The sequence below is a fragment of the Conger conger genome, chromosome 6 (genome assembly GCF_963514075.1).
Source record: "Conger conger chromosome 6, fConCon1.1, whole genome shotgun sequence".
NCBI lineage: Eukaryota > Metazoa > Chordata > Actinopteri > Anguilliformes > Congridae > Conger > Conger conger.
This window is the reverse complement of record NC_083765.1, coordinates 15,042,453-15,054,758: the sequence shown is the minus strand read 5'-3', so window position 1 is coordinate 15,054,758 and position 12,306 is coordinate 15,042,453. Positions and strand designations below refer to the sequence as shown.

Genomic DNA, 12,306 nt, shown 5'->3' with positions numbered 1-12,306 from the left:
GAAAACTTTAAGTATATTAATATTACTGTTCGGTTACTGTAGGTTAAATGCAGATGCGAATTAAGTCCAGGCCAAATAATAATGCAAAAGGACTACACGTCGAGGATGTGGGCTATTTTAATAATTTGGTCATTCTGATCATTTTCTGACACATCCAGAACATCCCCCCCCCCCCCCCCCCCCCATAATAATAAATAGAATAAAACACAATACTTAATGTGATTTCAAAATTTACTGATGTTCAGAAAAGAAAATATAATTTGTGCAATACCAAAAATGTATTGCTTAAAAACATGCAGTTTATGAAAATATTAAAGATAAAATCCTGAAATGTTGTCAGAATTATACTCTATTAAACAATACAAATAGTCAATTACACTTGCCGTGTTTTTAAATAATAAAATAAAATAAATAAGAAAAATAAAATAAGAAAAATAAAATGAGAAAAATAAACAAATTATGATAATAAATGCGTTTTGGTCTTGTATTATTGATACATGTATTTGTTTATATTCGGTTAGAAATCAACATTGATAAGAATACATAATTAAAAAATGGTCACATCCGTCATTCAAAATTTCAGGAATAAATAAAGTGCTTTTGCAGTTGTAGAAATGTATTATCGTTTGTAATGCACGCCTTTTTTTGAATAAATGTAAAACATTATCTGCGGACAAAATAAACACCATAAATTAGAATACAAAAATATAGGCCATCATTCCGAATTTCTCCCATAAACATTCAATTTTGCAGAGAATTCAGAAGTTCTTCCAGAGATTTCAATATATATTCGGCTTCACTGGATGTTAACTCATCCAGTCCCGGAAAATCTTCAGGAAGGAGCCTTCTTGCTCTAACTCGTTCACCCCTGTCAGAATTTCTCAGCGACGCTGTATGGATGTCCTTCAACTTCATCCGAAGCCAGTCCTGTCTCCCTTGCACATGTTTGTGGTTTCCAAGGTTGTGCATCAACTGTACTTCACTTAAGGAGCGCTTTCTGATGAAAATAAAATGAATACATTTCAGTCCTCCATCGTCTTTCTTAACAACGATTTAAATGTAAACAGCTATTGAGAAATTACGGTCTTTAAATACTGAAGACGTGCGAGTTTTAATACACGGATCAAATTTGACATTAAAAACTTACCCCAGTGGTTTTGCTTCAGGCTTCAAAGAATAGCATATAATCGAAAGGAAAATTATTAAAATGAATGTGTCCAAGTTCCTCGTAGAAAACATTTTGATGACCTGTCAAATTGATGAGAAAAGGATAAGCAGTTACAAGTAGTACATGTTTCTAAATATGGTGAACATTGTTCATTTCTTTAAATCTCTGTAATATTTTATTTGTTGTATCTATAACATGACGATACTGCATTTTTTAAATTTAGTATAAATTGTTTGCCCTGAATTTTACTGTTAAACACCTGCGTAGTAATGTCCATATACGAATAGTCATGTATCAAGATCAATGCAGACAAATTTAAAAAGTGTGTTCATAAGTTTTACTTACCACTTCTTGATAGCCTTGGAAAAAGCGTGATGTATTATTTTACTGCGCAGGAGTGTGAACGCAGTTTGTGGCTGAGATTAGAGATTAGAGTAACAGTCCAAAACTTCCTTTTATAGCTCTCCTGGTCATTGATGAGCCGCTTTCATTATTGGTGTTGATGTCACACTACCCCCCCTTCAATTTGATGGATGCTGGCGTGCGCATGACTGCGCCACCAGCGCTGCCTAATTCAGCTTTCAGCACCTTCCCGAGGCAGGTTGCTAATTGCCCTGCGAGTGAACTGCATGTGTTTCCTTTGGTCGAACCAATGTGCCAAAATCATTATTACATCAATTATTTTAACAATGACTTATTTTACTGTCGAAATATGATATGTTATCTTTGTAATTTAACTATTTGAATTTGAAACCATTCTCTTAAAAAAATGCTATAACCTTTGAAATATAAAATAAATGTATTCAAGAGAAAATACGAAAACCTGGGGCGATTACAAGGTGAAATACCTGAAATTGCACATTAGCCTAAGTATCTGTGATACTTACGTGTTTATTAAAGGAAGACATTTGATTTAGTAGCCCAATCTAAATGTAGAATCCCCCAAGGCTTCATTCAAGCATTTCAGATGACGATTTAACTTGGGAAACTGCGACTAAATGCGTAACCTAATTGGCAGATACAAAGAGAGACTGACACAATGCGACCTATCTGACCAGATTTATGAGAGGCTCTGGCTAAGATCGGGTTTCCCCGGAGATCGGAACAATCTTTTACGCCATGACTTTCAAATGAAGCTGCGCAATTGTCCGAATAATTAAAACAAAAAAGGCTTCCCCCAGACAATGACGTCAAAGCCGCATCCCAACTTCAGGCATAAATCTTAATGGAGGCGTACCTACGTGATTTCGTCACTTTCCGGTTCCCAACTTGAGGAGTGGTGTATTTTTAGTGAATTTTCCGTATTTATAACACAGCGGAGGCAATGGGAGGAGGAAATAGGTCATGAATCCATCACTTATTTTCATTTGGACGATGGAAACCCATGACATGTCATACCATTAAAGTCTCTTTGTTCTTGCGCACTCCGGTTACAGTAAAAAAATACATAAATAGGAATAATGAACGAACCATTTTTATAGTTTGTGCATGCCTTTGAAATGTAGAAAGTCACGTATGAATGCAAAGGCTGCTTTTTAAATATAAAATAGTTGGTATTAACAGAGGAGTTGTCATTAATGGGCACTAATCCCTTTCATATAAATAGTTTTCTGGTAGCTGTGCTAAGTTTTGCTTTAAGAGCATGCTACCTTGAAACACCCCTAAAAGGCAAAAAAAGTTGCATAAGTTTAGAATAAGTTCAGTTTAGAATAAGCATTACTAACCCGTCAAGCATTTCAGGGAGCCCCCACTCCCACTGAAAATCTATAATTTATGTGCAGTGACAACCTCAGGGCAGTGATATTACAGCCATCTGAACAGACAAAATATGTCCATACTCAGCTCTTGCAACTGATCATAATCAAACAAACCCATCACCTGCCATGTTGAATTATAGCCAAATTCAATCTCTTTTTTTATGATGATATTTAGTCAATTCTCAGGATGGGGTATACCTGCATCCCTCATGATCCATGGGAGGTGGTCACCCCTGTTCTACTTTTATGGGTCCAAGATGACACATTAGGTAACCATGAGAGACATTTTCTAAAAGTGGAAGAGGAATGACTATGTCATGACACAGGAAAGAAGGTCTGGGAGAGGACCCAAACAGCTCCGGCCTATAGATCTTCCTCTGCAGAGCGGTTAGGGTTTCTGTCAGGGCAGTGAGCATGCCCTCTGCCACTCACACAAGCGAAAAAGCATGATGGCAGGTGGCAGGCAGTCCAAGGCACCGTATGTTGAAACCAGGAAACGACCGGGGTAAAGGATTAGTCAATGTCCAATTCCTTTTTCCATTGGCTGCACTTCTAGCTAAAGCCATCACCAATTCTATTTGATGCTGAATATTCTCATCATTGATTTTGCTAAAGTTATACCAGTGAGATAAACAAGTTGGCAAAGGTATTTACAAGTTATATACAGATACTTACAAAAAAAAAACAAGTGGGGAAGCAATAAAAGCTGTTTACATAGCACATTTATGAGATTTATAAATGGATTCTGCATTAAGACTGTACTTCTCCACCTTTCACGAGGTGCAATCCTCAGTAGTCATTGCCTGTTTAGATGACACCCACCACACAAGTCAACCTTTGCCCTTTGCATGAGATCCTAAACCCATCTGCACAATTCCGAGCAGTTTATAGCAGCATGGGGGTGGAGGACCTTTCAACCCCAAAACTGTCCTTCTCATTACCTCATGCCTGGGCATTCCTAGGCATCTCACTAATGGTATGCAGCATAGACAGTGTGCAGAGGAATTCAAACGGGACTAAGGTGAAGTGTTGTTTGCAAACCAGTAGATGAGGTTACCCCCATATGACAACAACTATGTTAGCACAGGAAAAAATAAATACATGTCAAGTTCATCCTTTCCAAAATGTATACATGTGGGCTGGGTGATTAGTGTAAATATCATGTGATGATAATATGCAGTTTGTCATGTGCTTTAGCATTCAGGTTACCAAGTGATTACTATAACATTGTTTTCACAGGTGACAACACCCGTTGTGTACTGTTTGTACATTTGTCATCTACAGTATCTGCAAATAAATTAAATTAAATTTGTGATATTTGTTTCATAAAATAATATTGAGGCAAATGCAATCAAAGTGAAACAAATAAAATGTTTGACTAATTAACGATTAGTACCCCTATTGCTGCCCTTGGAGTGCAGTTTCTCCAGCCAATATCAATCATGCTCTTTCTTAGGCCTGGCAGTAAATGACTACAATGTGACCTCAGTGCTCTGCTCCAGGGATGGACCTCTGTTGCGTGCGTGCATGGGGAATAGCTCCCAGGGATTATCCTTCGCCCATACATCAATGGGTACACAACAAGCCACTGTTCATGGGTCAATGGGCATGTCTGAATCACAGCCCACCTGTTCTGATTTCCTCTAGAGGGTCTGGGGAATGATGCCATCTGAGTTTCAGCCTGATAGCTCCAAGAGGAAACAGAAAGTGGCACAAAGATCGCCATGTCACAAGAAGGACATAGAGAACAGAGTCAACTCTTTCATATAAGACATCAGCCTGCTCTACGCATCAGCTACATCAAGCTGAGACCCAAGGAAAATGTTCTTTTCTGCACAGCATGAACAATTGGGGGGGGGGGGGGGGGGAGGAGAAACACACGGGAACCAAAATACTCCAGACTTTCCATGATGAAGTGCACAGAAAGGAAAACAGAAGCATGCTGTGTGAATATTGAGATCACGGTGTGTCCTCAGTGATTCATGCCGAGGGAGGAAGAAAAAATATTGCCCTTACCAGAAAGCCACACGGACCCATTTCCTTTGATTGTGGAGATTTAAGTGCAACAACTAGAGGGACATAACTATTCATCTAGTTATTATACTAAAATGCAACAGTGCAGAGTGCAAGGGAGCTCGAAACATATCTCTGCTTGCTAGCAGTAAAAATGAGCATCCTCTAATTATATTCTAACAGTAGTGGAATTCAAATTGCGATTGAATTAACTGACAACTAACTGAAGCAAGAATACAACATTTTATTTATTATTTGCCTGTGTGCTTTTAAGTGAGCTGGAGGGAAATTATCCAGCTATCTGGTTAATCTTGTATGGGTACCTTTGAGAGGCACCCATACAAGTGCATGTAATTGAATGTTCCCATTCAGTAGAGTACTTTCTATGCAGACTTGCTAATTTGGAGACTGATGGAAGGAGATTTAACCCTCCTAATGTGTTAGAAATCTGCACACACTTCTTGTGTTAGCACCCAATATTGTTTTTACCTCATACTTTGCTTTCATGGTTTTTTATGCGACTGTGCGTGTGTGCTTTCATGTGTGCGTGTTTTCATGTGTGCGTGTGTGTTTTCCCGTGTGTGTGCTCCATATCATTGTCATGATCAAAGATACAATATGCTCAACAACCTCATAGACAGTGAATCTGTGGCACAAGTTTGAATAGACAGATGCTGCTGCAGAATGAAATTGCAAACTGCCAAGAACTCTAACAAGCCTTATTGAAAGTTCCCAATGTTGCAATAAATCTGTAATTTTATTCATGCCATGCCCCCACAAGATGATACTGTGCTATAGCCTAATGGCTAAGGTGACCTGGAGGGTTGGTGATTTAAGCCCTGGTGTAGCCACAATAACATCAGTGCAGCTGCTGAGCTCCTAACCCCAACATTGCTCTAGGGGGGATTGGCCCCTGCTGGGTCTAATCAACTGTACGTCGCTTTGGATAAAAAGCATCAGTTAAATAATTGTAATGTGTTTGACTTAAAGAAAAAAATAAGTTCTTATGATGCTGTATGTGGGCATAATGTTATAAAAGGAACAGTTGTGATGACTGAGCAAGGGGTATTCTTTTTGAGTGTGTGTGGTTAAGATAGATAGATAGAAAACCAATAATATAAGTAAAATATTTGAAAGGTAACAGCATTTAAAATCATTTTTGTCAATTATATTGTTTTGTTGGAATAGATTTCAATTAAATTACACTCGGCTAAATCAAGAAGAAATTAAGAGATCTCAGTTACTCCTCCATTCCTCCTCCATTATCACTCATGGTGAAAATAAAAGTTTCCATCAGTTTCCATCAAATATCCATCTTTTTCCAGACAGGCACTTGATGATTTAACACAGTGTATAGATGTATATTTTATGAACTGATTACTCAAAGGGAGAGTTTATTTTCACGGTCCAATATTCTCAGCAAGAGACCAAGTGAGCCATGTCTTTGTCACTATACAGCTTCTGGGAGATTACTAGAATAAACGTATTTCTCCCAGTAGAAGTGATGAAATGAGATTGTCTCTTTGAAGTGCAAAGAGGAATTTCCTTCGTAGCCAGTTGACAGCATCTACGCAGGGAAATATAGACATCACAGGACCCTGTGTGAGCGAAACAGATTATTCACAGTCTGAATGGGCAGAATAAGGTTACATTACCAGTTAGGGGCTGGCGGCCACACAGGCGAATTTGACGGTCAGCACACCAAGGAATAGACTAGTCATCATTTCCCGGTTGCAATAATTGAAGAGTATGTTTTCATTGGAACAGGGTAGCTGAACCAACTGTGTTCATAGTGATTGGAAGGTTAAAAAGTATACATTCAATGAGCACTTTATTAGCAACACCTGTACACCTACTTATTAATGCAATTATCTAATCAGCCAATTGGGTGGCAGCACAGATACGATCATACAGATATGGTCAGGAGCTTCAGTTAATGTTCAACCAGGTTTGTGTATCTAAGAAACTGCTTATCTCCTGTGATTTTCATGCACAACAGTCTCTAGATTGTGCAGATAATGGTACAAAAATAAATAAATAAATAAATAGATAAATAAATAAAAAAATAAAAAAATAAAAAAATAAAATCCAGTGAGCACTAGGTCTGCAGACAGAAATGCCTTGCTAATGAAAGAGGTCAGAGGAGAAGAGCCAGAGTAGTTGACAGACAGCTGACAGAAAGGTGACAGTAATGCAAATAACCATACAACAGTGGTATGTAGAAGAGCATCTCTGAACACCCAAAGCGTCTAACCTCTAAGTGTATTTTGTGCCGATGTAGAAATTGTATTAGGCTACTTTATCTTATTTACCATAGTTGCGTGATTACAAAAAAACGACCAATTGTCTTTAAAAATGTAGCTGATTATGCCAAGTTTCCTTACAAAGTAGGATTAACTTTCCCAATAGTTTACTAAAATGCTCGGCGCATCACGTGTATTTCCAACAACAAATAATCCAAATGACCACTGCACACTGCACACGTCCGAGAAGCTCCTATTCCGATTCGGGATTCAAATCAAAATGGGCATGCGCTTAGCATCAAAGTGCGCGCACTCAAAACTGCGAGGAAAGGGCGGTCTTCTTCAGCATAGTTCACTGACAGTGCAGGTGAAGGTAGGGCCTATAACTATTCCTTTTTTATTTGTGATAGTTACATTCGTCTAAATTCATCGACTTGTCAGAAACATTCCCACAGCTAGGCATATTCCTCCAGTATAATGAGATGATTCACGTTCGTTAGCCACCTACCTAGCCATAAGCTATGTATCCCTACATTCGCGATAAAGTCGTTGTACGTTTCAGTGGTATTTCTTGTAAATTGAACAAAATTGAAAATTTTGATCTGGCCTAGCCTACTGTGCAGATATTCCTTTTAAGTAGGCATAGGCTACGGGTTTAAAGATGGATATTTGATGGAAACTTTTATTTTCACCAAAGTTCAAAGCTCGCTCAGCTAACGACTAATGTTATTGTGTAACTGCTGATATCAAGCTTTAATCGTGTGTCGTGTGGCGCCTATAATATTCGTAGTTGTTACCAGTGAACAGAGAGATACATTTTGTCGTGGCCTAACAGTGGCGAGTAAAATTACATTGTTTAAAGATAGAGGAGTGTCTCAGTCACATTAAACACATAGCCGTTTGCAGATTAAAAAACGACAAAGTAATTTGAGTTTTCTTTTAAAAACATGTTCAAATAATGGGAAATTACCTATTGAAATAGCCTATACTTTATTCTATATACATAACACTACTTCGCACGGCATAGTCACTATTAAGATGACAATGTAATGAAATATGACATTATGTTTAATTAACTGGTAACACAGTTTTGAATATTCTTAGTAATGTGTAATTTACAGGCAATTAACGTAGCCTATATTGCTCATGAAACCATTATACAATACATGTTCCTGGTTAGATCACATGGTTTCCAAAAAGAAGAGCAAGACTAAATACTCCTCATCAACTTGGGAGGAACAGCAGGAGTGGGAAGAGTATCTGGTAGGGAAAATATTTATCATACCATAACAAGTATTCAGCTATATAGTGTATATAGATATATACCCAGTGAGCACTTTATTAGGTTGCTATTATTTTTCAGACTTATTGGTCTTCTGCTTCTGTAGCCTATCCACTTAAGAGGTTTGACACATTGTGTGTTCAGAGAAGCTCTGTTGTAATGCATGGTTATTTGTGTTACTGCCATCTTCCTGTCAGCTTTGACCAGTCTGGCTCTTCTCCTCTGACCTCTCTCATTGACAAGGCATTTTTGCCCACATAACTGCTGCTCACTGGATATTTATTGTTTTTTGCACCATTCTCTGCAACATATAGAGACTGTTGAGTATGAAAATCCCAAAAGATCAGCTGTTTCTGAGATATTCAAACCACCCTGTATGGCACCAATTATCCCACAGTCAAAGTCACTTAGATCACAGTTCTTCCCTATTCTGACATTTGGTCTTAAAAATAGCTGAACATCTTGGCTATCTCTGCATGCCTTTATGCATTTAGTTGCTGCCACATGTTTGGCTGTTTAAATATTTGAATTAACAAGCTGGTGTACAGATCTACCTAATAAAAATGGTCAGTGAGTGTATGTATATATTACAGCCGCAAAGTACTGAATGAATTTTTTTTTTCCTTCAAGATAATGCCATTAGTAACATACAATTTACAATAGAAATGATTAAATTACAGAGGAGAATGTCTACATCTCAGACGGTGGAGACAGAGGTGTGCTGTTCCAGTGAGACACTTAACAGGGATTCAGTGAGAAGAAATAAGAATAAATCAAAGAAACTCAAAAGTAAAGAGAAAGGCAGGCAATTGAGAAGGAATGCAGAGGCACTCTTGAGTAATGACAGTTGTTTTGAAGCGGGTGTGAAAAGACACAAGGAAAAAAGGTTTAAAAAACACAAAGACAAGCATCATAAAGAAAAGAAGAATAAAAACAAATCAGAATTACAAGACAGTTTCTGTCTCTACCCACTGCCTGTGAAAAGGAGAAAAGGCAAGAAAAGTAAGAGTTTGGGTGGTTCAAACCGAAGCGTCACCAGGCCCTCAGATCAGTGCGCAGAAACCTTAGCATCTCAAGAGATCAAGTCTTCTGAAAGTGGAAGAGATGGGTATGGATCATTTGGGAGTCATCATCCAGATTCGGAGGGTTCTCACAGCCTGAAACAGGAGCCAACAAAGTCAAAGAATGGTACCCCATATAGAAAAAGTGTTGTTATTAACTCTTTGCCATGTTCCCTTGAATGTGACAGTAGTCAAGTGAAAAAACACAGAGGAACAGAGCACATGGAAGCAACAGAGCCTAGTCTCCCCGGGACCTGTGGTAAAGAAATGTTACTGAAGTCAATTCTTGTGTCCAGAAAGGCACATGCAACCTTTGAAGATGAGGACAAAGCTCTTGACCCGCTCAGGGAAAATGACTCTAAAGTGTCCCAGGCGACAGCAGAAAACATCAGCCAGGAGCTTTTCATCACTCAGAAGACCTTCCTACCTGCAGAAAGCTCAAGTGAGGACAGCAGTGGTGCGATTGAGCCCAGGGACATGCAGCACAGTGGAGTATTATACCCTCAGCTATCACAGGAGCTCTTCATCAGCAAGTCTACCACTGAGAGAGCCACGCAGACTGACGATTTCTTCAGCTCTCCGTTGCTTTCCACATCTTTCAGATTTCACAAGCTGCATCAGAAGCAAGAGTGCACAGAGCAGGCACTTGACCTGAGCGTGCCCAAGAGACCCCACACGGAGCCCACAGAATCCACAGACTGGCAAGTGAAACAGGAACATGACACCAGCTGTGACCCTCTCCATCCCAAGCTCACAAGCGTGGTTTCACATGAGCAAAATAGAATGCTTCCTCTGAGTAAGGCTGGCAATACTCAACTGAAGGTGGTTCAAACTCGGCTGAATGAGTCTTTTTTCTTCAAGATGAAGGGGGGTGGCGAGTCCCCCGTGCCCCAGTCTCCCCTTTTGGATCACGGCATGACTAAAGCGAAGATGCTGCAGATGAAAACGATCATGAAAGCCAGACGGCCTTCAGGTCTGAACTCCTAGTACACCTTCAAGTATCGTCTGTATGATGCAAAAGCAATTATATGGGAAGTATAACACAGAAAACATGCAGCAGTGGTCAGTCATTATGACAGCACTGAGACCATCATCATATTCACAAAAAATAAAATGGCTTCCTCCTTGTATACCAGATTGGTAATTAAGTAAAAGTTACTCAATTTCAGTTTAGGGTTTTCACTCACCTTTTGAGGTATTATCATTCTGTTTAATGTATTAAGAAACCAGCTAAAGGTGTTTTTTTTCTCATCTTGAAAGATTGAAAGGATTTCACAAGTTTTATTTCCTTGAAGGTGCCAGTTCACTTTGCCTTTAAAGTCATAGTTGTTAAAATAGCATGTTCAGCTATATTCACAGTCTCATGCACTGCCATTTTAATACACGTGTTATGTGTTTGTGCTTACTTTTACTCAACATTGTGTATTAATTTGAGATATGTGTTCTGGATTTGTACAATTCTAGTCACGTTTCATAACAGCTGCATGTGCTACTAAAGGCCTATTCTTTGTACCAATTGCTGCTGTATTGCTGTACTTGTTCTACAAGTTCTTGCTGTTATTTCCTCCCTCCACTTTTTGCTACACCCCCTTCCATGTAATGTCTCTGTCCCTACTCATAGACCTTTGTTTTCAAAAGGTATTTTATATTTATTTGATTTCAATATTTGGTTCTTGTAATTATCACATGTTCTGATTTATGTACTTTTGAGAACAAGAAATGTAAAACGTAAACATCATATACCCTTCTAATGTATTGTAATAAACAAAAAACTTTTATTTCACATCCGCATGGTACAGCTTTTCATTTTTCATTCTTAACAGCACTAATTGTGTCTGAATAATTTAATTCCCATCCACTTCCACAAGTGAAAGAACACGTAGACTGGAATGGTGACGGGTAATAGCAGACTGTAGAAGCACACACTGCTTGTGCTGGTGCACCCCTGTGGAAAATTCTCATCCACGCTCGCAGAATAGAAAAGTCCCAACAATGAGATTATTGGGACCAGTACGGTCACGGTGGACAGTGAAAATACCATTACAGCGTTCTATACTTGAAACGTATACTTTCCGTCCAATTGTAACAATATTTTAGAGCACTGCGTTGTTCGCTCTTCGAATTATTCCGTCGTCGGATCCTCCTTTTCTTCCTGATCTTTCCGAATCATTCTGGCGTCCTGTGGTATCATGTTGGGAATTCCACCAATTACAGGATAAGCTATGCCAAGCTCATCGTTTATCAGTTCATTTGTGGTCTCGTCGTACCTAGGCAGGTAAATACATCCGCATTAGCCAACACATCGTAATACATTTAAGCTGTAGCTACGCAGTTGGCATGAAAGATAGTTATCAGCGAGGCTGTGCAATTACGGAAGGTGGCTTATGTTTAACGTTCATTTCTGGGTTTCCAAAACGTGTGCAGACTTTAGTTTACTAGCCAGCCATGAGCCTGCGACAATGATGCAAAAAAGCTTTAAAGCTAGGTCAATATGTTGGTTGGACAATTAGCGTAATGTTGGCTAAATCGATACATAGCTTGAACATAATTACAAATGCAAGACCCAAATGAACTCAATGTGAAGAAAGGTTGAAGACAATCTACAGTTAGCTAGCAAATGCAAGTCTTACCTTAATGTTTTTTTGGATAGGGGGCAGACAAGAAATTCCAATAAGGAAATATCAAACTGGGGTTTGTTCTCTACGTTGTCCTTCACGCCGTCAGTGAACGTTCTGGCGAAAGCTATCTGCAGTGGTCGTGCTGCATGTATAAAATATCCATA

At 38.9% G+C, this 12,306-nt stretch overlaps 1 protein-coding gene across 1 annotated transcript; it reads right to left on the bottom strand.

The window, feature by feature from the left end:
* Positions 1-11,277: 11,277 nt before the first annotated feature.
* Positions 11,278-11,700, bottom strand: zgc:162634 (uncharacterized protein LOC555881 homolog). The gene has a single exon (XM_061246461.1). It carries the CDS (start codon positions 11,563-11,565, stop codon positions 11,350-11,352), a length of 216 nt encoding a protein of 71 aa, XP_061102445.1. The 5' UTR covers positions 11,566-11,700; the 3' UTR covers positions 11,278-11,349.
* Between the last annotated feature and the right edge of the window lie 606 nt (positions 11,701-12,306).

Excerpts from the sequence above, each read along its gene's own strand:
- zgc:162634 (XM_061246461.1), bottom strand. The coding sequence starts at position 11,565 with ATGGTATTTTCACTGTCCACCGTGACCGTACTGGTCCCAATAATCTCA.